General features: G+C 47.8%; 1 protein-coding gene across 2 annotated transcripts; it reads right to left on the reverse strand.

Annotated features, from left to right (window-relative positions):
• Positions 1 to 816: 816 nt before the first annotated feature.
• On the reverse strand, positions 817 to 22,580 carry NR6A1 (nuclear receptor subfamily 6 group A member 1). 2 transcript variants are annotated; one of them, XM_034067580.1, is made up of 9 exons: positions 22,461 to 22,580; positions 15,039 to 15,269; positions 12,156 to 12,211; positions 10,375 to 10,532; positions 9,407 to 9,631; positions 8,472 to 8,726; positions 4,391 to 4,512; positions 2,000 to 2,152; positions 817 to 1,016 (listed from the first exon to the last, which is right to left on the reverse strand). In XM_034067580.1, the coding sequence occupies exons 1-9, from the start codon at positions 22,486 to 22,488 to the stop codon at positions 928 to 930; spliced, it is 1,317 nt and encodes a 438-aa protein (XP_033923471.1). In that variant the 5' UTR covers positions 22,489 to 22,580; the 3' UTR covers positions 817 to 927. The 2 variants fall into 2 exon arrangements, with proteins under 2 accessions (XP_033923471.1, XP_033923470.1); XM_034067579.1 differs by having other exon boundaries at positions 9,407 to 9,634.
• Positions 22,581 to 27,188: the final 4,608 nt, after the last annotated feature.

Here is a 27,188-nt window from a genome sequence, read left to right on the forward strand (position 1 = left end):
CTGCCTCTTTCCTAAGTAGTGTTTTCCTGCTTTTGTGTACCTAAAATGGATGTTAAGGAAGTGATGAGAAATTACTTGCAGTTCTCTAGCAACAAGAGTACCTTTGTATAATGCCAGGAGCCTGCTATGAACTACAGCAACGCAGTTTCAGTCGAATGGAGAGGTGCTGCAGCAACAGTGAGAGGCCAGTGGGTTAGGCTGGGGTTGGGGCAGAGCCCACTCCTGCAGCTCCCAGGAGGGGACAGGAGCACCTAGCCCCTCACAGCTTGGGAATATTTTGATCCCACTGGAGCAGGAACTAAACCTGCATCTGAAAACTGCCAGGGGGAAAAGAAACCAACTGGCTAGAGAGACTTTTCCTTCTTCTCCACTTTCTGCCTTTTAAAAACTATTATTATATTTAAAGATAAAAAGCTTGGCACTTCTCTAACACCCACTTCACCAAAATCGTCCATCTGGGATACTAACAGCTCTGATGATGCAGTGAGGCCATTTGCTCTCTACAACAAACGCTTTTGGATACAAATCACGGAAAGAGCAGTGCACAAACAGCATCTTCTTGAGGTAGTCTTAGTCATCTTGGTCCCGAGCCCCCAAATACAAAAGAACTAACCCTAACAAACACTGTAACATTAAACATCTTCACATTCTGTAAACCGCTGGAGAATGCATCTGCTGCATTCATACAGAACCATGTGCATCGTGTTGAAGATCATACATTCAACTCTGTCGTGAAATAAATATATAGGAAAAAGAGTAAAAAAACAAACCAAACAAAAAAAAAACCCAAACAAAAAAAGATTCTTGCTACAACAGCAGGGACAGCACTGCCCTGGCTCCTGCCTGGATCGCGTTTGCCCCTCTCCCGGGGTGAGCCAGCTCCCTGCCCCAGGCACAGCGTAAAGCACTGGCCTGGCCAAGCTGGGCTCACTCTTTGCTCACACTCGTCTTGCAGGAATGTAGAACAGCCTTAAACAGGAGAGGCAGCTGCTCCAGGGGAACATTCACCATTTTTCCTGGTAAGAGAAAAACCAGAATTAGCAGCCACTCCTGAATCAGATTTCAGACACCTAAGCCAGCAAGGCGAGCAATGGTTTTACCTTGAACCTCTCAGAGAAACAGTTAATCACCCTACCACTACATTAGACATTTGATATTCATTTGGACACAACAGGATTTATTATTTACTGAATAGAAAGCAAAATAAATGGTCAAAGTCAGATCAAAATGATTTCTCCACAATGGAGCAGTATTTATAGAAACTGGGAAAGACTAAATCCCGTCTCTCCTCAAACTCCTTTGTTGATCTCAATGAGTAAATTATGAGAGCTACTCTGTGATTATTATCTTGTTCATTACGACAGAGTAGGATGAAGCACACAGAGCCTTGACACAGGGAGGCAAGTATCTCCCTTTGCCATAACATTCAGGAACAAACAATGTTTTAGTAACACCAGACCTTGTAGACCTAATTAGTGACAAAACTGCATTTGAAAGTTCACCTGCAGATTTCAGAGGTCCAGATGAGCTGAAACCTAGGGGTTACACTGCAGGTCTGCCCACTGCTCTCTCTACCATCTGCTCCATAATTAAGCACCATTTCAGGGCTCTCTGCTTCTTATTACTACTCAAATCAGGATTGCACCCTTTTAAGGCAAAATGCCTCTGAGTTGGGATTGAAAGGAAGAAAATAAAAGGAGAACCCCCCACGGTACTTAAAGGGCAGCAGGTCAGAGCAAGGCATGTCTTCTTGGAGCAGGACGTAACACTGCATCTGCCAGCATTACAAGGACAGCTTGCAAAGAGCCAGTTTGGCTGGGTGAGCTAGGGGTGATGGAAGATGGGCTTAAGGGTGGGCGAGGAGCTTCGATAGAAGAAGGTCCCACACACATCCTCCAAAGTTGGCAAGATTTTCACTGTTACAAATTAATCTTCTTTTAAAAGAAGCCAATTTCATAACTTGTACATGATCCCATGGGAAAAGAGCTCCAAAAGTTACCTGCAATATATCGTATCTCTGGCAAACACATCATTAAATCCGGAAAACGGTTTGGCTGGTGTGGATATTTGTACTCTGTGAAGTCCTGGCAAACATACCAGTACCGCTTATTCAGCTGCTCCAGTTGGGATGCATTGGTCAAACCCCTGATGTCTGAAAGGGAATACAATTAGAACAATGAATGAAAACATAATAAAAACATCCCAGAAGAGCAGCAGCCTTGCACCTATTGCCATTTCTTCAGGAAAGACAGTCTGTTTTCTGTAACTCTAAGCTGTGTCCCTGCTTCAGAGACTGCCCAGTTAGGCAACTACTAGAATTCCCATCTCCCCTCCTGGCGTGCCTGTATTGTGTATGCCTCTTTACACCTATGTCTGGGCACAAGATTTCCTTCCACAGAGGGCCAAGATGAGAACAGCTACTGTCTTAAGCTGCTCATCTGCAGAGCTCAACAAACACATTTGGAGATAACAGCTCCAGCAATCTTAAATTCCCATCTGCCTGGTGTAAAGCAGCTGTATGTCAAGGTTTAGTCCTCACAGCAGATTCAGCGTAATACTTCCTCAGACAGAAAGATGTTGATTTTAGCTATATCATCCTGGCTGAGGAAAGCACTCAACTCTATAATTCAAGGTATCATCATATTTCTCCCCATCTGTTTATGAATTATGTCATATGAGCTTTATAAACTTGTCAACTTCTTGTTTTTAAATTTAGCTTTGCCAATGTCAAGCAACATACACAGAGGAAAAATGGGCATTTCCAAGCTATCAAACTGGCAGGAAGTACAACTGCCACCCTTCAGTGTGATCAACAGCATCAGCATGCTGCTGGGACTCTGGGGAAGGATCCAGTGCCGTGGAGCAAGGAAGCTGCAGACCCTTGGTACAGACTCGTATTGTCAGACCATCTGACGGAAGAGGCATTTATCTGCTGCCCAAAAGCTGACTTTTAAAAATAATTCTCAGGTATTTCACATAAAAAATTGCAAACTTCAACTAAAAATAAAAGAAGACAGGAAGTTAATGAAAATACATTTTGGAAAACAATGGAGACAGCTCGAGAAGTGTATTATCCAGTGTCAGGAAACTGCCCAGGGAAGCAAACCGGAACCTCAGCCCGGCACAGATTGAAGCGTCAGCACTATCTCCTGCTGGAAATGAGTGGGGGAGGAGGGAGCCTGCAGCACATTTTTACAGACTGCAACTATCCTTCACACTGCAACAGGCTTTGGGGACATTTATTTCCAAAATCACAGCTCAACGCCATCCATTGAGCTTTGCCTCTCACAGTTCTCTTCTTTTACAACACCAAGAAATGTTGACACTGGGCCACAACAAACGACCAGCAAGCAGTGGATTGAGACGATGTGCAAGAGTGGAGACAGGGATAGGCACTTCTGAGGAGCAAACACAACCTATCCTGAACTATTCCAGCCCTCTGTAGTGGTTGGGCAACGACCAGGATCTTCTCACATGCTGAAGAATTACTCTGCATGGATTTTGAGATGTTCAGGGTCTTGCAGCAGCCTGGACTGCCAGCTTTAATACCCTGGTTAATCAACAGTCTCTTCTTAGTCTGAATTCATTGCCTTCACCTAAATACTTCATTCGTGGTTACTTTTCCCTGTGAAGAGTTAGCATTAGGTACCACATCTAAAAAGCAGGAAGCCAGCTAGGTGATCTAAGTACATATCCTGAAGGTGAGTATTTTAAATAGCCAGAAAAGCTCAGAACAAATATATTTTCTAGTTGGGAATCTTCGAAAGCTTGTTATGCAAAACAGCCAACATTTACTTCAGGAAAAGAAAGTGATGCCAATTAACTGGCTTTAAAATAACCTTCAGTTAATGGCTAAATAGTTATCTAAAGCAATAATACTTTTGGATGAGAAGTCTGTTAGCAGCAGGTAAGTCACCCAAACCTTATCTAGAAAGGTTTCATCAGTGTCCCTGCTCTGTTCTTATCCTGGTATTGGTACCCTTGGTACATATGTAAAATGACACACTTACTGTGCTTGGTCCCTGTATGTAAAGGCAATAAAAATTGTCTAAGCAAATGAATTTATCCACTTCCAGGATTTCTTCAGGTGGGTACCCAAGTATCCTGCTCTGCATGCATATGGCCTACATAATTGCAAACACAGAGGTTTCAGAGCTCTTCATTGATCTCAGATCCCTTGCTCTTATTTCTCATCAGGGGAGCAAAGACTGCTCAGATTGTTTCAGAGAATTTCTCCATTGGGCCAATAACTCCTCTTCATGGATGAAGCCTTGGGTGATATGGTTTAGTGTGAGGTGTCCCTGCCCATGGCAGGGGGGTTGGAACTAGATGATCTTAAGGTCCTTTCCAACCCTAACTATTGTATGATTCTATGACTCTATGGACTCACCTTGATTTAGGAAGTTAATGGCTTTCATACACGCATACTCCTCATTGCTGACCTTCAATTGGTTAAATTTGCGAAAGAGGTAGATCAACCGCTCCATCACCTCCATCCCCTCTTCACTGAATCTGGAGGACAGAGATCACACATCAATGTATACAGGACAGAGGCCATACAATAAAGGCAAGAAGCTTACTAAAATAACTTCAGAGAGTTTAACATCTTCAAAGAGACTTAACAAAATCTATCACAAGAACTGCCCAAACTCTGCTGGCACCACTATTAAAGTAGAAGTAAGAAAGAAAATTACTCTCACAGACATGACTGCTATTGATATTTTAGCAAAAACCAGCTCTTGGTGATTCAGTTCATCACCAGCCTGCTCTGACAGAGGAAAAGGTTTGATAGAGCCAGAAATCTGCACAAACTGCTTGCGTGCTCATACACACACTGCTTTGCCTCTCTACGCTTGTACTTCCCCACATTTCAATGAGGATTGTGCCTCTCCTGGGGTTCTCTGGTGATACAGCACTGCAGGCACACGGAGCCCAGATCCCACTGCACAGATACTGCTTCCCAGAACAAAGTCTGTTTCCAATAGGAAAAGTGCCTACGATTTCCTGTATCTGTAGAGTGCTGCTGGAAACAGCCTTGTTTTAACACTGAGGATTTACACTGGCCCATGTGCAACAAGTGGCACACACTTCATGTATCCAACAGACAGGTGAGGAAGCTCACCTCCTGAAAATTCCCAGGAGTGACCCACAGACATCCTGGGCTTCCACAGGGCCTGTTCATTATGGTTTGTTCATTTCCCTCGGCTGAGAGCTTCTGGGGTGAGACATATTGCAGGAAGGCTGGGATCCTTCTCACGAGTACAAATGTACATGAAACCACAAATAACCAGTGTTAAAGGAGGGGGAACTGCAGGGGATGGCCTAAGGTTGAATTGTGCTAAGCCTAAGGAACACGTGCTGCTTCTTTCTAAACTTTCCCCTTCAAACAGGATTCATTGCCCTTAATTAATGTGCATCAAGATGCAAACAAGAAAGCACTGCTGCTGGTGTCACTGTCAGGGATCCTCCGCTGGGATCTATGTCCATGATCCGTACCAGCCCTGGAGTATCTCAGCAGGTAGAGCTACATTCATTTCTGAGTCTGCTGTTTGATGAAAACAAGCTGTTGTTTCTCCTCAATGTGCACACTCGCCAAGGGAAGCCAGTGAGAGATGGGTGGGAGAGCATGCACTGATGCACAGGGAATGCAGATCTTCCCAAAATCTCCTGGGAAATTGCATGATGGAGGTTTTGCAGGTGCAGAACGAGGCCCTCCTGGTGATGGGGGTGCCAGGCTGCTTCTTCAGGAGTGATGCCCCATGCATGCACCATGATAAAGCCATGGTGTAAGTAAAGCTGGAGGGAGCAGATTGCTGCTGGTGCCCACAGACACACTCCAGGACCATCCCACACGTGCCAACAGCCAGAACAGCCTCTTGGAAACATATCTCACAGCAATACCCCCAGTTTCAAAGACCCCACATATTGCAAACATGCTCAGAAGTGGGACAGAAGTGTTTAGGGAAGCTTCAGCTGCGCTCTGGCATTGTACAGCACAAAGAATACGAGCACAACCAGAAAGCTATCTTTGAATAGAGCAAAAATAGAACCTTTTTCACTGAAGAATACCTTATTTTGGCATGTGTGTTTGTTTACTTCAAAGTTATTTGTAAAATGCATGGTGGAGTTTGACCTCAGAGAAGTGAAAACAAGCTGTCTGAACTGCAGGTCACTTCTTCAAGAAAGCAATATTGTAAGTGATGAAAGCCTCGTCGGCTAATCTAAAGTTGTACAAGTTTTCTTGCTCTCAAGTTGACATTAAAAATCTTGCAGGTGCAAGATTGCAAAGCTCAAGAAGTTAATGAGCACAAAGACCACTCAGTTGTGTGTTGGGTTTAATTGTTTTTAGAGCATGCACATTTTTACCAGCCACTCATCACTTCATAAATCCAGGAGAGCTCTTCTCTCACTCCTGCAGTTCAACTGTCTCACTTTTCCGTGCATACTTTCCTCCCCCTTTCAAACAAAGCGGTTCTGTTTTTCACAGCCCTATTTCTTCTCGAGGACTGACTCCTCCACACACTTCTCCTCACAGTTTACACCAGGCAAGTTTCTGGCTGAGAGTTATCGGGATCAGCTGGGGAGGAGGGGGAAGGGAAGCGCTATCAGGAGTGCTGGGGGAGGTCAGGAATCTATTCATTTCATATTCATCTCCAGAAAAACAGCACAATAAAAGAAAACATTTGATCTAGCAGACAAACAGAACATTTAGCCAGTTGTAGCAGTGATTAAAACACAGGGGCTGGGGAGCTCATTGTCACCTACCTAAGCATTATATTGCACCCATTATTTTGCTAAGTAAGAACAAGAATTAACCCCAAAGTACCAGACTATGGCAGCTCAGTTAGACTTCTTCAGCCAGATGTGAGATGTAATGAACTTCTGTTTGCAGTCATTAGTGATCAATGTCAGAGGAAATGGGGGCTCTTTGAGAAAGCCCATGAGTCAGACACCTCTCTGAAAGAGCTCCTCCCAAATCCAAAGGGATCAGCTTCTCCACAAGTGTACTGGACAGAAGCTGATGCTCATGAACTATCCCACTGCCACCTGCAGACAGTCAAGCTATGGCTGAACTCCCATAAAGACTACTGGGAGGGAGCCATGCAGCCTGAGACCCCTCACCTGTGCAACTTCCCACTAAATGGCTTTTTTTGGTGTGCATTTTCCTATGTCACAATGACAACTAATGATACTTGAAAAGCTAAACCAGAAGAGACTGCAGAAACATTCCACTCCTAAGAACACCTATTTTCATCCATGTGCACAGATCTTCTGTGAAGGACTTTTGAGGCGACCAGCTCTGAATAGCTGGTTTCTGAAGGGCGAGGATTCCTCCTTTGTCTTGTTGTCTTACTCTCGCTTGTATTTATCACAAACCCAAACTGGAAACAAACACTTCTCTTTTGAGGCTCTGACCAGGACAGCAGGAACAAAAGGACAGCTGAATGCAGGAACAAGTGTTATTGTGGTTTTCTATGACCCTTACTGTTCCTTACAGGAGCAGCACCAGATGCACGATGAATGGCCAGGGAGAACAGCACTGGAAAGGAACCTGCCCCAGGAAATGAGACAGCTGGGTCCAGCTCTTGGCTTCTCCACTTCTCCACCATGGTCTCAGCCAGCCAGCGCCTCTGGGTGTCGAAACAGATGCACAAAGGAACCTCAAAGAACCATGAAGATCCTGAGATGGCTGAGGACCACAGCAGTATTTTAAATATCTGCTCATAAGACACTGATATCCCCTGGTGACTCATGCAAAATCACCATACCTAGCAAGGGCAGAGTGCAGGGTGGGCAGCAGTTTCCATAAACCCTACCTATTCTGCCATAATAATGTGAGATTGCGAGTCTGCTACCAGAAGGAGGATCTGTTTGGTACCAAGACTGCAAAAAACCCACCCAAACAAAAAAACACAACACCCTGACCAAAATGATAAATGAAAAGCAGGCTCCTCAGAGCATCAGATAGTAAATGCTATGGAAAAAGCAAGAGCTAAGTTGCAACATCTTTTAAATTTATGTAATCAAAACAAAGAAACAGCAATTAATAATGAACACTTTGATAATGCAGACAACCAGCTTTGAGAACAAGCTTTCCACATGTCCAAAGGGTTTTTAAGTAAGACCTTCCATCCTGAATCTCAGGGTTACCCAAAGTGTTGGTTAGTTTTACTCTCCTCATGAAAAAGGGAGTTCATTGGGCTGTGCTGGAGGACAGCAGCATTGCTATAGGAAATTGAAACAGCATCATGTTCCTTCCCCTGCAGAAGGAAGTTTTGACTCAATACTGCCTAACCATGGCATATTTTCTAAGCCTGGAACATCCATCCCCTAAAAAAACAGAAAAGGAAAACAGCAGCAGGTGAAGTGACCTGTCCTCGGAGAGGTGGCAAACTGGTCACAGGGCACCCACCATCTCCTTCAGCTCTAGATCTCACTCCCATACCCACAGACTCAGCCTGACATCTCACCTATGCAGCTCATCATCAGAAGGAGAATACTTGGAGGTGACGTCTGCAAGGTCACCAAAGATCTGCTTGCTGTAAACAGTCAGCGAGGAGAGCAGGATGAGCTCCTGCCACGTTGAGCTGAGCAGGCAGGTATAGTCCTTGATGGAGAGTTCACAGAAGAACGGCAGCTTCTTGATCCAAGCAATCTGCCTGAAAAGCAATTCATCCGCCAGACGACACAACAACGCAAACAGCTCTGCCTGAGTCACTTTATACCTGCAGGCACAGTTAATATGAAGGCATAAAATCCATTAAAACATTGAAAGACATCATTTGACCAGGCACTTGAAAAGCAAGCCAAAACCCCACAGGAATTCATGTCCAAGTGCCCAATGTGCCAGTTCCCAGGGTGCTGCAGGAGCTGCGATGGTCAGCACCCATCCTGCCAGGCTGAGGGATGCGAGAGGAGCCACCCCAACCACTGGGGTCACCCACCCCACCAGCACCCAGCCTCAGAGAGCCCTGCAGCTCTCCCTAACGAACAGAATACCCAGCTTTCTTCCACCTATGTGTATTCTGACAGCTACAGTGCTTATTACCAGGCCTTCTGTACAGTGAATGCAGTCTCAGGGCTGACACCCATCAAACTCCACTCCTGCATAGCCTCAGCCCGGCCATGTGGCCCGGAACCCCACACAAAGTCTGTGCATGCCAGCTCCAGCCCCAGGCAAGGGCACAGGGCATGCACAGGTTGGGGTCTGGTTTGCTGCTTGCACTGTGGCTACACCTTCTCCCAGGGGAGCTCCCTGTGCTGATCAAGCTGCAGATGCACACATCCAGCAGCCCCCTCGCCATCAGCAGCCTCTGTGTGTGCAGGCAAAGAGAGACAGACCAATAAGACATCCAAGAGCATACAGCTCTGGGCAGCCTCTTGCATTCACACCATGCACACTCACCCGTCCTCAATGAGCATCGGTGTGCCGAGCGGCTCCAGGTCCTCCGCTGACACCAACTGATTGATGAGACTGTGCGACTGGGGGTCCAGGCTGCGTGTCTGGGGGGGCATCAGAGCCGAGTGAGCAGAATAGCTAAAAAGGTGCGGGAGGTACTGATAGTGCGTGGACACCGGTGTCCCGATATATTGATCCCTGAGCGCAGCGAATCCGTTCAGCTCCACGGACCTACTGGAAAAGGAAAAGCTTTTTAATATACCCCCCAAATTCCACCCAATTCATTAAAAGGTTGTATCTAGCTCCATCAGAAATGTTAATAAAAATATGGAAAGAAAACAGAATGGGAAATGCCTCTGTATTTAAACTTACACTGGGAAGAATTTAGAATGTGCAGACCAAAAACCTTATATTTGCCTCATGATGAGCCTGGCTCCATGAGCAGCCATTCAGATTAATAAAGCATTTCCATCCCAGCTTCCTTAAAAGCCAGAATTTAGGATTGTAAACTAAGTATTTACACAGGCAATGAACACAAAGATGCAAAGTTTAAGATGCACCTGAAAGCAGATGGAATTCAAGTCTGAGATGTGTTTACAATTGAAGGCTGCATGAGGAGGCTGGCACTAACAGTAAATGATGTTAATGTAACACCATCAATTAGTAACCTAAATGGAGTAACTTATGTTCAAAATCTGAGCACAGTGTAGAAAAAGAGCTTATTCAGAATGAGCAGTGAAAGGTAACCAAGTTCCCATGACCTGCAGAAAAGACTACCAAGACAAATTAAGAGACATATTTTAAATATGGCTTCTTTTTTTGTCTTCTTTTAACATTAGCTCATGAGGGTTTCACCTCCCACTTCAATTCTTTTCAATCCAGTGGCTGTCTTAAAACACAATTGGAGATGTAAGAATCAGGGAAAGGAAGTCAAGATTACTGCCATAAGGAATTCTTCCAGGGGTCATTCCCACCTTGAAGATGGAGTAGAAACAGGTGAAGGCTGGTTGCTCTCAGAAACTCCGTTCCCAGGGGAACTATGGTCACTGTCCCCGTTGTTGCTCCATGACATGTTTGCTTCTCCCTCAAATTCTTGCCCAGACATAATTCTCTCAATCTCTTCCTCTGATATCTGTCAAGCACAAGACCATTATGGTTACTTCAGCTGAGAGAAAGAACAAGCAGAAGCTCTGTATGCAAACACCTTGACCGTAGGGTCACATCCAACAGAGATGAAATCACCCCAATAGCAGGAGAAATGCTTTGCCATTCCTTTACATTTAACAACATACATGAAAAATTCTATTTACAGGTAATTGTGGTGATCTCCAGCAGAATAATTTAAGTGATGATAACACAGTAGGCAGGAATGGACACATGAAAAGACACACAGCAACAAGCCGTAAATCAGCTGCTGTCACACAGTGATAAACCTGGGAGTAATTGAGGCCAGTTCATTGGGAACATCACTCAGCAGAGGCAAAGGCAAATGGAAAGTGGGGTAGGCTCTGGTGTGATAAAGCAATTGAGAGAGGCAAGGTGACATATACAAAATTAGCCAGGAAAACACTTTCAGGGAATCACTGTTCACTATTTTTCCCCAGAGAAGAAGCAGGTGACACCCAAAGTAATCAATACCTAATACTTAAAACAAGTATTGGAGAGTAATCTATGTGAAGCTAAAATAGACTAAAAAAACAAAAATCAGTTCACTGAAGTATAAACTGGAGAAACATTCCACGAGCAGTGGGATAAATGTAACATAAAAGTTGTGGGGCTTTCTTACTTAATTCTGTGCATATCCTTTTGTGAGGCTGTCACATAATATGGAAAGCCCTTGAGTTAACACGCTGCAAGACAGTGCAGTGCGCTCTGAACATCATTTTCAAGAGCCAAACACTGCTCACAGAGGCAATAAAAATTGTTACCTGACCAGAAATGAAATGTTTGTTCTTCAGCTTTAACCAGGATCTAATGCTGTTATAAATATCATGTTTGCAAACAGCAGAAATGTTCTGTCATTAGAGACTCTTACTGTTTGAGCTAGGCTCTCTCTGATGCTGACCACAGGCATGGCTGCACTGCCTGATTCTTGCCTTTCAGTCTGCTATGAAGGATCTAATTGAGCAAGCAGTGTGTCTGGTTGCTTGGCTTCTCATGGCCTGGTTTTGGGCTGGGGTGACCAGTCTTTCCACAGGCACAGAAAATGCTTTTGGTGTTATTTCTATTTTATTAAAATAAAGTCCTAAAAGACCTCTTTTCTAGAGGCAAGCTGGAAATGGCCATCATTTCTCATACGTACAGTACAAGCTGTTGGGCTGAATTACCTCGTGCTTTACAAGACATCTCCAGACAAGCTGTGCCATCAATCAGTGAGACATTTACCGGGTGCCCCACTTGCAACGACTGAAGGAATTGCAGCAGGCAGCCCCTGAGATTTACTGGGAGCTGTGGAGCTGTCCTTGTGCAGCTCACAAAGGACAGCGCCTCGAGCCTGCCAGTGAATCCACACAGACACCTGGGGCTGCTGCGGACAAGCAAGCACCAAGCTTTATTTACAAATCCGCAGTTCATGGTGTATTCCTAATGCTCGTGGAGAGCCAAAGCCCTGCTGTGCTATGCCAGCAGGAGGCGTAGCGTGGCTGAGAAACGCTCATTCGGCTCATCCGAAGTCCGAGCCCACCACCACAAGAGGAGCTGTGTGCCAAAGACAAGGGAGTAAAAGCTGAAGGGAGAAACAGCCGGACATGCTCACCTGGACAGGTCCAATGCTTTTGTTTCTGCCTCCTGGCATGCCATCTTCTCTGATTGCTGAAAGAAAACAAGCAAAGCTAGGTAAGGAAGGCTACTGTTCGGCTCTTGGTGAGGAATGCTTCTGTTGGGTATTCCAGGAGTACATACGAAGGTATCTACTGTTTTGAGGAAAAAAATCTTTGTGCCTTAAAAGATTCATTTTGTTCATCAAAGCAGTTTACACAGAAACCTCCAGCACTTTGCAGGGCACTGCAGAGATCGAGGTGTACATGTCATGATCCTCACCCTGACAGCATAAACACATCGATGGAGCTACAAGCATCACACAAGGAGTTCACTTTTTTGCGTGACCCGTGACAGGTAATGAAAGAATAGCAATTCTTTAACACAATTAATTCCAGCATAATTTGAGAAATGGCACATGGAAAGCAACCCTGCTTCACCCTGGAGATAACCCAGGGAATGCCCGCAACAGCTAGAAAAGTACATGTGAGCACCAGCCTTCCTAACTGCACTGCCCACGATGAACCACCATGAGATGGTTCATTGCAACAACACGGAGATAAAGCACCTCACTGGTAACTACTAACACTTCTGTCACTTCAGAGAGTCAGATCTCTATGGCTGTCACAGAAAATGAAGTGGAGATTTTACCCAGCCAGCTGCACACAAAGCTGTCACTGAGCATTCCAGTTGCTACCCCGAGGTCTGCAGTTCCATTTCAGAAGGGCAGCTCAGTTTCTCAATAGAGCAGCTGCATTTTTAAAGCTCTTTAAACAATTTCCAAGGAACTTCAATGAAGTCCAATTAAGGGGATTACCCTGGAGATGCTTCTCCACCTTCCTTTTCCCTCTGCTTTTAACTCCACTGGCAGAGCAGCTCTGCAGAAGCTGACAGCACTCGAGGACCAGCCCTGCTCCTGGTGCGCTGCCTCTCCTGGGCCAGGTCCCCCTGTTTATCAGGTCTCAGTCTCTTTCCCACCATGACCTGGCCAGACTTGGCAGGAGGCTCTCCCCAGCTGCACGGTGACCTTGCTGCTGCCGGCTGGCCTGGCTCTGCTTGGCACACGGGGCTGCAGGAGGCCCTCCCGAAGCAGAGAATGACACAAAATGTAAGGAAAAATTTGTCTGTTGCTTGATTTTAGATACCCTCAGCTCAAATCATCCTCGTCTGCGCTTGCAGCTTGGGATTACACACATTCAGCTAATGCAACCGCAGCAAGACAGAGCTACACACATCCACTTGCACCTAAACTGCATTTTCCTGCATCACAACCCCCTCGTCAATCAATGCACATCACTACAAAGTGTCTGATGATTTACAACCATCCCTGTGACACCTTCCAACAACGTTACGAGATCAGCAATACAGTTTTGACCCTTCTATCACAAACTCCATCACCTCCATGCAACAGCAAGTATTTTATTTAAAATGCCAGGCAGCATTCAGTAAGCAAACTGGAGAAGCCACAAACACAGGAGAGAAAACGACTGTGGTTGCTTTTTATAAGACACAAATCTCTTCAGATACAGCAAGACAACAAAGTCTTTCTATGCAAGCTCTTTCCAAAAAAACATTAGCTTCTCATGGAAAGAAAAGGGACTGATATAAAACTGAGCTGTCCCTGTTACCTCTGTTACTCCTTTTATGTCTTTTTTTAAACATAATGGAACTACAGTAATTGTTTTCCAATTCTGAGGGAATTTCTCTACTTTTCCAAGCTATTTTATCGCTATCTGTGATCCATAAAGCTTCTCAGCTAATGGCATTATGAGCAATGGATAGAAATTGTCCCGATCTTTTGATTTCCAAGCGCTATCAGAGGGAGGAGAGGAGAAGGGTGAACACGGGGCCAGCAGGTGGCGCTCTGCCCCCGCGGGTGAGCTGCGGTACCGGACACACCAGTGCGGGCAGGGAGCGATGGGGCTTATAAAACCCCAAACAACGCCCCCCGAGTGGCAGGATCCCGGAGGCACGGGGCAGTCCACACTGCAGACCCTTAGGATACATGAACCCAGCCAGGTTCTGGCTGCCTTGAGTTGTGCTCTCATCACCGGGAGCTCAGCTGTGGTCCACAGCAAGTGGAACTCCCAGAAATCATTTGTAATCAAAGCGGTCAGGAGATAAGCTTTCCATCTCAGCCCCAGATACCCTTCCTAAGAAAGATCCTGGTGGATTTGCAGGAAATTGATGGAAGTTTTAGTGCTTTTGACAAGCGGCTTTCACATGAAGGATGACACTGAAGGCATCAATAGCTACATTTAAAAAACATGAGATGACACCTTTGTTTAGTGGTCCCTCTTGCCACCCCACCAGCTCATCCAGGAGGGAAAGGAGCACGATCAGCTACTGTGCTATGGCAGCACCCACTCGTGCTCCAGCTCCTGTGAGTTGCCATTAAACCAACAAATCTCTGCCTTCAATGGGTAACAATAATTCCTGAGATTAAAAAGCCAACAGATTGAAGAGTCTATCTCAGTCTATTTTTTATTACTAATTTCTGAGCTAATAAAGATTTTCCATCCTGAAGATGATACTGTAGCATTTCATCAGTCTGTACACACGGGGACTAAGGGGTGGCTGTCCCTATCCCAGATCACATCTGTTTCTCAGTGACCTCATACTTGGCAAAACCACCTTTGGCATTCCCAGCCCCACACCACTGTGCCTCCTCAACCAGAGAAAGGTGGTAAGTGAAGACCCTCATCACTGTGGAGGTGGAATTTTTTATCCATGTATCATTTTGCTGAAGCTTCTCTTCTCCTTGTCCAGAATTTGAGAGGCAGAAGTGCAATAGAGAATGGCAGCTGAGGCTGGGCAGCTCACATTGCTAACACAGGCCCCAACCTGTACTTTCCCCTATAAAAAGCCCAGTGTTCTTTACCTTTCCGGTTCATCCCCATCTGGAGGCATTTGAGCAGGCGGCAGTACTGGCATCTGTTGCGCTGTTTGCGTGACATGACGCAGTTCTTGTCCCGACTGCATCTGTAAACCCGCTTGTTGCAGATGCTCCTTTTGAAGAACCCCTTGCAGCCCTCGCAGGAGATGATCCCATAGTGCAGCCCCGTTGCTCTGTCCCCGCAGATCAGGCAGGTTCGCTGATCCACCCGCTCATCTGCAAGAGAAGAGGAAAGGCTTTGTGGTCAACAGAACAGCTTCACTGAGTGATCTGAGACTCTCCTGAGGGGACTGGGAAAGGCAAGCCATGGCTTGCCTGGATAAACGCTCCCCAAGCAGAGCATGGCACAGAACACCAGTTCCACCAGCCTGGCCTGAGGCACTGGATCTGTGCCTCTGGTAAGGAGTAAAAGCTCCTCACCCCCTTTAGTTTGGGAAACAAAGCGCTGTTTAGATTGTGAGGAGCACACTACAGCCGTAAGAGGCCACACTGCTACCAATGCTTCTGCCACAGGTCAGGGTCTCCTCCGTCCATGGGCAGCAGGTCAAACCCTGTCACCATAGGGCCAAATGTGGCTTCCCTGCCGTACCTTATGGATTCCCTTAACAAAGAGTAGAGAGGAAAGAAATAGATGCTGTTTTCTCATCATCATGGCACAAGCATGCTGTGATGCCCCAGAAGTTTATTCCCAACATACAGGTTTTTTCTCTGGACATTGTGTTTGGTGCCCAGTGGTGCTGGCACCCACTGTGGACGCTCAGTAGGAAACCCCTTGAGTTTCTGTTAGGTCAGTTTGATGGAGCAGCAGCCACTGTCAGGTTCCTGCAGATCCATAGCACAGCACTAGAGAGCAACACATGGCTGCAAGGGGAGGCTCCATTTCTCACCTTCCCAACACTGTGACTGGATGCTTGGAGCACGGGTGACAACCTGGCTCTCCCCAGCAGCCCTCATTGAACTTCATGCTGTTGTTGACATGAATGTTGAGGGGAAACAGGGCATGAAGAGCCCTCCCTCAGCTGCACAGGTCAGGGTGTGCAAATACAGAAACTGTGCCTGGCAGACACCAGCGCACACAAAATGCTGTGACACCTTGTGTATTCCTGGGGCAAGCAGCTCCCTGCTTCCTCCTGCAGCTCCAGCTGCACCAGCAGGACATGACATGATCACAGAGATCATGGTCCAGAGCCCAAGTGAATGTTATTACAGAAACAATCATACAGTGATGTGGTTTTACTGTTCCTTTTCCAAATCTTTTGGAAGGCCTTTGATGGCTAAAAATGAAAACTGAAGACACCCAGCAACAGGAGCTGTCACATTAAATTCAGTATCTTCTGACTGTAACAGTGCCTGAGAGACAGAGCAGGAATGATGCACAGCTCAGCCAGAACCTGTGAGCAAGCAGTGAGCTCCACACACACGGGTGTCAAACAGAAAGGAAAAAGTACATGATGGCAGAAGAGAACCCAGATGGATCCTCACTCACACACAGAGCGAGGCCTAAACTTCACATCAACAGGCAGCTACACTTAAAATAACGCCAGCAAGTTGCACCAGCAGCTTTGTCTGTAGCAGATGTTTAGCACAGGCAAACAGCTTAACCCCTCACACACCAGGACAATCTGCCTGCCCTGCCCCACTGGTTTAACCCATTAGTATCCCAGCAGATGCAAACAGAGCTGCACATTGAAGACAGGCCCTATTCAGGTGTGTGCAGGGTTACACACCAACCTGCAGTGTTACTTCATGGGGCTGCTTTCCTAAATGGCACATAAGCATTACCTGGATGAATAGATCAACCTGGCTGAGCACGGTGGTGGCACTGAGGAACAGAAAGGACATTGCTTTGGTTTAGAGCAATGGGACTCGAGGAACCACACTCCTGTCTGCCACTCAGTGGTATTTCCTGTGGGTGCTGGTTAAACCAGATAGTTTCCGGTATTTCTTGGCCTGAACACACAACCGTGCAATCTCCAACAGGCAGAAATACCCACAGCTAGAGCAGGAGGTGACAACAGTTCTCTGCAGCTCCCTGGGGATGGATGCTGCACATAGTTCTCCACACAAGCCTTGGGTACCCAACGCTTAACTTGAGTCCTGTGCTTTCTCCCTGGAGTTTGTATGATATGTGTATTTAAGCACATTTAGTTAAGGGCAAGCTGCTTAGGAACATATGCTTTCTGGAGCCTGCCTTGTGGACACAGGCTGTGCTGTGCACAATTCCTCTGTGTCCAACTGTTCAAACCACTGCAGAGAAACTCCTCTGGGGCAGGAGCTCACACGATAGCTACAATCAAATTAATAATGGGGAAATCAGGAGTACATGGCAGTGCTTGGGGGAGATATCACAAAGCAGTCGTGGTAGCAACCTGAGAAACCAACACATAGCTTCTTACTACCGGGGAGCACAACAGAAACAAATGAGCGAAGTGTATTAGGATCAGAAATGAAACCAGTTTTCAGTTACACGCACCAAGTAAACATCCAGACCAGCTGCTCTCTCATTCATGAGCAAGTTCCTCCACAGTTTACACCCAGGAGAAACCACAACCAATCTGTGTTAATCTTTAAAAGGTTTGCTACTGCACAGCGAGCAGATTCACACTTTTCTGCAAGTTTCACTGCAAATGCTGTAAAACCTTACAATAAAGGGATGAATGAAGGAAACTCCAACTTTAACTAAAAAAAAAACACATTCACATTGTCACCACCACACTAAAACATTCCCAGTTCTACAGGACAGACAACCTCAGGTATGTGCTTAAGGCAGCCCCAAAGGAATGCTGACACAGAGCAGGGCTGAGGCTATCAGAGCATCTTGCTGAAGGGAGGCAGCTAAACATGACTTTGTAGTCACCAAGGGCATAATCTCTACCTTCAGCTATCTGATAAACGCTGGGAGGGGGGCAGGGAATTAGCCTAGGACAGAAGAGTCCTCTATCTGCAGGGTTTAGCTCAGCCCCAGCTTAACTCCTGGCCCTCCCCCTGCTCAACAGCAGTGCCATAAATCGCGAGTGCTGGGGGATCCCGAGGTCAGCAGCAATGTCCGTGCTGGCCGCTGGACATGGTGTGCCATGGCCCGACAGGCTGGGGTGGAACTGGGGAGCCGTGAAAGTACCGGTTTGCACACATGGAAAAGGCAGAGGAGGACACTGGGGATGGCTGCAGCATCAAACCCCAGCACCGCAGCCTGCAGTGGATCACATCCCACAGTGGGTCCCAGGGCTCCCTCCTCATCCCAGCACGCTGATGGCTGAGGATGTAAATGAGGGCTCATTTCCAGGCACAGCTTTTTTGTTGTGTTAAGAATAGGGCCACTGCCTGGTGAACAGGGAAGCCTGGATGATTAAAGTGAGGAGGAATCAGAACCCTTCTCTCACTGTCTCCATCTACCCGCTAGCAGGGTGAGGACAAGTGGTGTCAATAGCCCCATCCACAAGAACCACACAGGTCTCCCTGCAGAAACTGTTAACTGGGGGTGTTTCCAATTAAAATGCACGGTAGAACAGCAGCACACACTGTGAACAAAGACACGGACCTCCAGGGACTACAGAGCTGCCCTACACCCTGTAACCCACCCCTCAAACTGAAGTGGGAGGTAGAAAATAATCCCCTACAGAAAGTCTGAGGCTTTCAGAGGTCTAAAAAGTCCTGTAGGAACCATGACCAGGCCCAGGACACTCCTCCTGCAGCCCATGGGTTTGCTGGCTCCTGACCTTTGCTATTTTACACCCAACTGAATGCAAGCGCCTTGTGTAGGTAACGGGTGGGAGAGCCGGGGCAGAATCAGAGCCAACTCCACAGAAATGGTAGAGCTCAGGCAAATATAAAGCAGTTTTGTGCTGGGGGTGCTCTGAACTCCCTTAACCTTGAAATTTCACTGGAGTATCAAAACACGTGGGAAGTATCGTGAATTTAAAGCAAATAAAGCCTCCCTCCTCTGTCTCACTGATTTGCACACCAGACAACGGAGATCAGGGAAGAAAGCAATTGATAAGGAGTTTTTACAAATACCTTTTGCACGTGTTTTATTTGAGAGAGAATGCAGAGGAAGCTCCTTCCCCAGTCATCCTGACGGGGCTTACATTTACCCAACTCATATATGGGATATTCCGGCTTTGTTCTCACAAGCCATTGTAGCAGGGGCCACTAAATCAAACAGTTGCTGCTACGACAAAAGCACTCACAAAAAATCTCAACCTCATCTTGAACCCTGAAGATTTTTATGGCTACTCCTTCGCTAACCCCTCCCCGAAGCCACATTAAAGGCTGCATTGTTCGCAGGGGTCACGGTAGGTTTCATACCACATTTTCATACAATGTCAATTCTCCCAAGAATATGATGATGTTATACAAGAGTCACAGAAAAGAAATCGCTCCTTGTCTGTGTTTTGTAAGGGAAACAGTAGAAGCAGCTCGCTTGTTTTTTAAGTCTTGCTTTTTCCCCCTCAGGGAAATGAGTAGTTTTGGTAATTTTTAGAAGAAAATTCCTATGAATTTCCAGGAAATACCTTTGAATCCTGCTGAAGTCAGGGCAAAGACACACACAGAAAACACACGACTTCATGAATGCATGAAAGAGCATATAAAATATCCAGTAAATCAAGTAAAGTATCAGGACATGCATCCAGCCCCCAGCAAACCTCCATCACTGCTCCCACCTGTACAGCTCCTGTGGATGAACACCCCGAGCAGGCTATCGGGAAGCGCCTGTGGTGTTCCCAGAGCAGGCAGGCTGCACAGCAGCATTCCTGGAGGGAACCAGATGCTTCATCTCCGTGGTCCCCCATGGCTGCGAGAAGGATCACACCTACCCCTGCAGATGCAGTTTAGAACTGTACAGCAACCACAGCTCCCTGGTATTTCTCCTTGGAAATAGGACTGTGTGTTTGTGCAGACAGCTTGTGTGGCTCGTAGTATCGGTGCTTTATAATGGAACAGAGACAAAGCCTTTATTTCCTAGAGTGAGGCCAAAAGGGAAGGCACAAACCCTGACCCAAACTCCCCAAGCTGGGATTTGGTCCCACTGCAAAGCTGCAGTTTGCAGAACTTCCCCCATTTCTACCCCAAAACAGGATTCACAGCTAAGAAAATCTTTCACAGCTGAGAAAAGGTTTTCAGACCACACTCAGCACTGCGATTCATTCATGTATTTAACATCTTATCAACTGTGTATCAGTTATTTCCTTCCTGATTAACTGGCCCTATCCCACAGGCCCAGCAGTTCCCTTTAGCTGGGTCTAAATCTGAAGCTGCTGAATACCAGCTGTTTGAAGAGGGGGAGCAGAAGGGGGAGATCTCACACATGTGTTACTTAAACCCTACCCAAACCTCTTGGCCTCTGATGATGCCTCAAGCACAAACAAGCGTGTTAAGGTTTCTTTTTCCCCTTAACTTCCCTAACAAATTTTTTCAGTGTCAATTTTTAGTTTCAACTAAAGCATCTTGATAAATTCAAGGCAGAATTGGTGTAACTCCCCCCTTGCTGCCAAGTGCTGCATTGTCCAAACAAGCCCAACCCCGAAACTCGGCTTTTTTGCTTAAGGGCCTTTTCTTTAACTTATAATCGATGAAGACAGGGATTAAATTTGCTGTTCAGCAGCCCCTCCCCAGGACAGCAGCGACCTCAGCAGCCAAGCCCATGGCTGGGTGCACAATGGGCTGGAGCATCCCGCTCCTGCTCCCCCACAGACCCCACAGATGGGGGGTCCCAGCCCCACGCTGGATGTGGGCAAAGGCACCAGCATCCTGCTTGGGCTTAAAGAGCAGATTGTGCTGCCCTGGCTCAGGCCGGCCATGGTGAGAGCCTGAATAGAATTAACCCTCTGTGAACTAAAACAAAAACATTTGTGTGCCCAGCTGGGATAAAGGTTAATTTAAATGGACAAGCCTCCTCAGGTCCTTTAAGATAAAAAAGAGAAGGGGAAAGAAACACTGCGTCCAACCTGATTCTCTGCACTGTAAAAAAGATGTTCTATTTACAGAGACATTTAAAAAAGCACCAACCAAGTACTGAAAAGAGGAGAAATGTTGCAACAGGGGAACAGCTGAGCGCATCCCAGCTCTGCTCTCCTTTTCCGGTGACTAAAACACTAAACTCACAGTCTTATTCTACATTGGGTTTGTTTCTGCCAGGGAAGAGTTCAGTCAAACGAAAACCCTCATGAAAAACAAGGGAAACCATCGGCTGCTCTTTTTCGGGTAGGTATAAATCAAGAGTGTGCGGCTGATGGAACCCATCACCCTTCCCTTCCTGGGGCTGGGACCAATCACCATTTGCATATCAAAAACTCATCTGTGAAATGCAACTTCTCCCGGCCAGGCTGGGAGCCCCTGTCCCTGCTTCTCCCCCTCACCCCAACACCCAGCCCTGCGCCCCACAGCACCCATGGGACCCAGCGCCGGCCCCGGAGGTCCTTATCCCGCTCCATTGTGTGGCACAGGGAGAATGGAGGGGCCTGATCCTTCGCTCCAACCAGTTGTTGCACAAAGAGTTTGGAACAAAAGCCACTGCACCAAAATGTGCCCCCGTTCGCTGGAGCGGCTGCGAGGGGCCCGATCGTCTCCCTGCATCCCGACCCATGCTTGCTCAGCCTATGGGTCTGCTCCGAGCTCGTAGCCGCTCTCCCAAGCAATCAACTGTCCCTAAACCCAATCCCAGAAAAAGAAAGCTTTTTGCAGGACCCCCTTGCCCTCTCTCCAGCACGGCCACACGCTCTGAATGGAAACCTGCCTTAGCCTCTATATTCTCCACACTGATACATTACAAAGCAACAAGATTAAAAACTGACTCAAAGTAACCCCCTTGGACTCACTGAAGTTATCGACGTGCACCCATTGCAATGATGCACAATGAAGGAAAGCCAGGATTACCCCATCGCCACCAAAGGCAGCAGCCCCTGCCCACAGGGAGGCAGGGCCTCGGCACGGCTGAAAATAATGACTTTTCAGGATGTGCTGCCCGAACAGCAACGTGCTTCCCTTCAGCATCCCGTCCTCACCCCGCAGGAGAGCTTTGCCTCTGCCTCCGAACGCAGGGTTGGGGAAGAAACGCTGTAAAAGCTCAGTGAAGTAGTGCTAGTCCCTGGAGAGAGGAGCCTCGTTATCAAGTGCCTGCATGACCCCGATGCTATCAATAATTAACGATACTAAAAAAAGCTCTTCCAGATGGTCAAAGCGATTAGGAAGTTTCAAATATAAACACATTAACCCATAAAACAAACCAATACCCCCATTTCCCCCCTCGGTTTTAACCACATACTCCGCGCTCGCACCCCCCGCGGCTCGCAGAACACGGAGAGACAAGGGGGGAACCCCCTCAGGGCTGCGGCAGCTCCGAGGCCCAGCCCCGGCCTCCCCCCCGGGCCCCGAACAAAGGCCGGCGCCGCCGGGCCCGGCCCCGCTCACCTTCCATGCAGGTCGAGTCCCGCTTCATCCCCCCGGCGCCGCGCTGCTAGGGCCGCCTCATGGCGGCGGCGCGGCGGGGAGCGGGGCAGCGGCGCGGGCGGGCGGGCAGCCCGGCTCGGCCATCGCCGCCGACCGCGGGCCGGGCCTATGCTAACGAGCAGTGATGTCAGCCCCGCCGCGCCCCTGCGGGAGGGGGAACGAGGGCGGCCTGGAGCAGAGGCACCGCCGCAGGACGGGCCCGCACAGCGCAGGGACCCGGCCGGGGCTGAGGGACCCGCGGGTACCGCGGGCAGCAGGCAGGAGGAAATGGGAACCATGGGAGGGTTTGGGTTGAAGGGACCTTAAAGCTCATCCAGCTCCAACCCCTGCCTCGGGCAGGGACACCTTCCACTGGAGCAGCTGCTCCAATCCCTGTGTCCAACCTGGCCTTGAGCACTGCCAGGGATGGGGCAGCCACAGCTTCTCTGGGCACCCGGTGCCAGCGCCTCAGCACCCTCACAGGGAACAGCTTCTGCCTAAGAGCTCAGCTCAGTCTCCCCTCGGGCAGGTTCAAGCCATTCCCCTTGGCCTGTCCCTACAGGCCCTTGTCCCAAGCCCCTCTCCAGGTTTCTGCAGCCCCTTTAGGCACTGGAGCTGCTCTCAGGTCTCCCCTTCTCTTGTCCAGGCTGCCCCAGCCCAGCTCTCTCAGCCTGGCTCCAGAGCAGAGCTGCTCCAGCCCTCGCAGCAGCTCCATGGCCTCCTCTGGACTCATCCAGCAGCTCCACATCCCTCTTGTGCTGTTGCCCCAGGGCTGAGCACAGGACTGCAGGGGGGTCTCCCACTGCAGGCGAGGGAAGGCACTATGCTGCCCACCGAGTGCCCCTGACCCCCAGAATCCCAGGCTGGAAAGGACCTCAGTGATCACTTGGTCCATCCTTTCTCAGCAATGCATGACCTAGATTGGAGAGTCCAGCGTCCTGCTCAATTACCAAATATTACCAACTATTTCTTTAAGCTGATAACAACTATCAGCCAAAACCATACGCTTGGCTGCCATCATGACTGAAATGCAGTCCCGTGTTACAATAAGCAAACACAGGCAGCCCCAGGCAGAGCTGCCTGCCCCCAGATGCCAGCGCGGATGGATGCTCACCACAGCTCCCTTACCAGAAGAACACATGTGTGTTGTCTGTGACGATACCGAGATTTCCAACGGGTGAACAGTCAACACAGCACGAGCCATTTCCTAGTCTTCATTTACAGAACTGCAGTAAGTTGCCAGACAAGCAGCCGCACATCCTATTCCAGCACTCCCCCAGCCATGCCCAACACCAGCTGACTTAGCTGCCTCCCTCAAAACAGGGACCCCCATGGTGGCACTGGTGATGGTGAGCTCTCCATCAGACACAGACACGTGTTTCTGTGCACTAGTGAGTATTTTAATGAAGTTCTGCTCCTTCATTCTCCTCCGGGGATGAACTCAGCCTTGGATATTGTTCAGTTCACGTGTCGTTAGTGCTGCAAACATGAGATGCCCGATAACCTATCCCAGTGGTCTGCTGTGTTTTACCAAGCCCAAACCAATGCTCACCACGCCAAAGATATATAAGGGAATGCCTAGAAACGTTTCTGACAATGCCCAGTTCAACCTGTCCTCCAGATTAATGCACTGACTCCATTCAAAAGCCATATTCTATTCCTCATCCTGAGGCTCAACCTGCTCTGGGAAATGGCTGACTTAAAACAAACAAGGCACAGAGGCAACAAAAGAGGTCATATTTCACCCGATCCCAAGCCTGAAATTTTATTGCTTTCTGGTGACATCCAGCAACACAAATAACCCCATGTGCATGCAAGAGCGGAGCTCAGGAGCATCCTCCTGGCCAGGCTGGATGGGACTTGGAGCAACCTGCTCCAGTGGAAGGTGTCCCTGTCCGTGGCAGGGGGCTAGAACTGGATGAGCTTTAAGGTCCCTTCCAACACAAACCATTCCATGATCCTGTGATTCTATGATTCCTGCAGGAGCAGGTGCATAATGCAGGAATGAGTCGTCACAAACCAGTCCTGCACTGGGCCAGGTCTCCAGTTTGCTTATGCTGTCAATATGTGAAGCTGCTGTGTTGGTCCTTGACGTGCTCTTCAGATTGACCTCTCTTTTTTCCCTCTGGAGGTTACCAAAGCAGGACTGTGTGAGGAGCCACTGATGCCGTGCATGGCCAAGGTAAGCGGTCCCCTGGCCGCATTATTGACACAGCTGTTTGCAATTGTGCCTGCTCCCAAAGCTCTGCATTCTTCATCCCATGTGAGCACTCTGCTTGCTCCCGGCACCCCTCGGAGAAGTGTGACCAGAATGCAGAGCACTGATTTTGCAACACAGCAGTGTGATGTGGACACACAGACCTGAAACAGAGCAACTTAATCTCAGGATAACACACCGACTTGAAGGTACTCACACAACTGCTGGTGGGATTCAAAACAGAGCTACACCAAAACCACCCAACCCTGCTAATGCAGAATCTACTGCAGTTATTGACAAAACCTGGCTGGGAAACCAAGGATAAGTGGCCAAACAACCCAAATCTTCCAAATCAACTCAAAACTCACATTAAATACACATGTCACAGTTTGTCCATAATAAATCCTTACGGGTGGAAAAAACCTGCACAGAGCTGGAACTATTCTGTAAAATGAGAAGCCAAACTGGGAATGGACAGAGGGCAGGCAAAGAGGCAAGAAAGATTCATTCTCTTTTCTGAACCAAATAGCCTTACAGCAAGGCTGGTAAAAGGAAAAATCAAGTGCCTGGTCTTTATTTTAGCCTGAATCAGACAGTTCATACCCCAGACAGAAAATGCTGACAGTATTGTAGGTGACATCTAAACTTTTAGAATAAGACCAGTTCATAGCAGTAAAAGCCAAAACCACAGACAAAAACTGGACAAGTGATGCTGCCTGGAACTGATTTATTGCCTTGATGTTATGGTCATAAGGGACAGGCACAGCGAGCAAGAGGAGGATGGAGGAAGATGTCCAGAGCACGCCAGGCATTGGCTCATCCATTACCAGTGTGGTCACTTGCATGCAAGTGAGGACAGGAAAACCACTGCAGTTTGCCCACAGTGAACTGTAGCGCCAGGCAAAGCAGCCAGACCTGGGCCATGTGGATCCAGGATGGGGCAGCCCTTCCTCACACTCTTGCCCTCCCACCCTCAGCCACTGTTCCATAATTCTCCAGCTCTAGCGAGGTTTTGCCCATTTTCATGACAATCGGGGCTCTGTTGTGTGGACGCAGTTTGAGACATCGGCCCCTTTGTGGCACGAACAAAGTCCAGGCTGTGGATAACAAAACCGAGCACATCTCGGTGCTGAAGGCGACTCAACCAAAAGCTGCCTCCACATAAGTGAGCTTGCCCCAAACCAAATTCAAATACTAACTCAATTGGATTTCCAGCAACAAACAGCACCCGAGGAAACACCAGAATCCTGGGTTTGTTTTTATTTTACAGTGCCAGTGTCAGCATCTCCATTTTCCAGCCCAACACTCCCGAGCCCGTGTGGTTCAGCTCTCCCAGGAACAGCCCCACATGCACAGGAGCCCCACAGCTGGGGAATGACACCCAGTGCCTGCACACCAGAACCAACCTGGTTTGCAAATATGGAAGAATAAATGTTCTAAACTCAGATTAATGGATCTCAGCGGCCTCAGGACTGCGGATGTTACCTCTGTCAGCCACTGCAGTGAGAGAAATGGTTCCAGGAAAACACAGCACATACTTTCCCCCCCAAATCTACTTCCCTCCATCCACATATACAGATATTTCAGAGAAAATAAAATGAAAATTGGTTAGAGAGGCTATGGAAGGAGCTGCAAGAAATGATAATAAACATCCTCCAGACTTCTGATAGTGGTTTAATAACGGATGTGGGTCATTCCTCTGCTCCCAGCATTAAACACATCAGGAATGTGATGCTAATAATCCTGGTGAAGGTAATCACTTGCTGCACATAAATTTAAGCATTTTCCTCCATCTTATTAGTTTGCTTTGTCGTTGTGCAAAATGAATCCTTCCACCAATTTCCAGTTTTATCTGTTCATGTTTTCACTTGCTTGCCTACTGAATTTGCCATCCCAGGCTATTGAACAGTCTGCAAGAAGCATTTCACTGCATCTTGCTTGATGGGTGACAAACAGTGGAGACCAGCTCTGTACAACAGAGGGAAAAGCAGGGGGGGAGGTTAAGGGCTCCTTAGAGAGGTCGCCTTCAGAGGAAAAAAGGAAAACAAATGGGATTGCAGGCATGAGAGGTATATGGTTTTACTGCCTTAGTGGGCAAGTACAAGAAAGGAGAATTGCAAAGGGAGAAGCTTTACATTTCTATGAACAGGCAATCGAGCTCCATTCTAAAACCTTTGCAGAAAGTGCTTCCCTTCTTATAGGATGACTCTATCCCATTCTGGGATCCACCCAGTAACCCAAACCCATTCACACAGCATCAGATCATTCTGGAAAACACAAGGAAGTCCTTAAGTTGGGTTCCCATAATCAGTGACAGCCCCAGAGCACCCCAAACACCTGCAGGGCCAGGGCAACAGCGAGGCCAGGGCAACAGTGAGCCCAGGGCTGGATCTGACCCTTACACCCTCCTTGTGTCCTTCTGCAGCCCCTTGTTTCTCCCACAGGGACAATATTCAGGCATGGAATTCACTAAAAGAGCCCCAGGTGCAGCAGTGGGGCTTTACCCTGGCATA

This window comes from Melopsittacus undulatus, chromosome 11 (assembly GCF_012275295.1).
Source record: "Melopsittacus undulatus isolate bMelUnd1 chromosome 11, bMelUnd1.mat.Z, whole genome shotgun sequence".
NCBI lineage: Eukaryota > Metazoa > Chordata > Aves > Psittaciformes > Psittaculidae > Melopsittacus > Melopsittacus undulatus.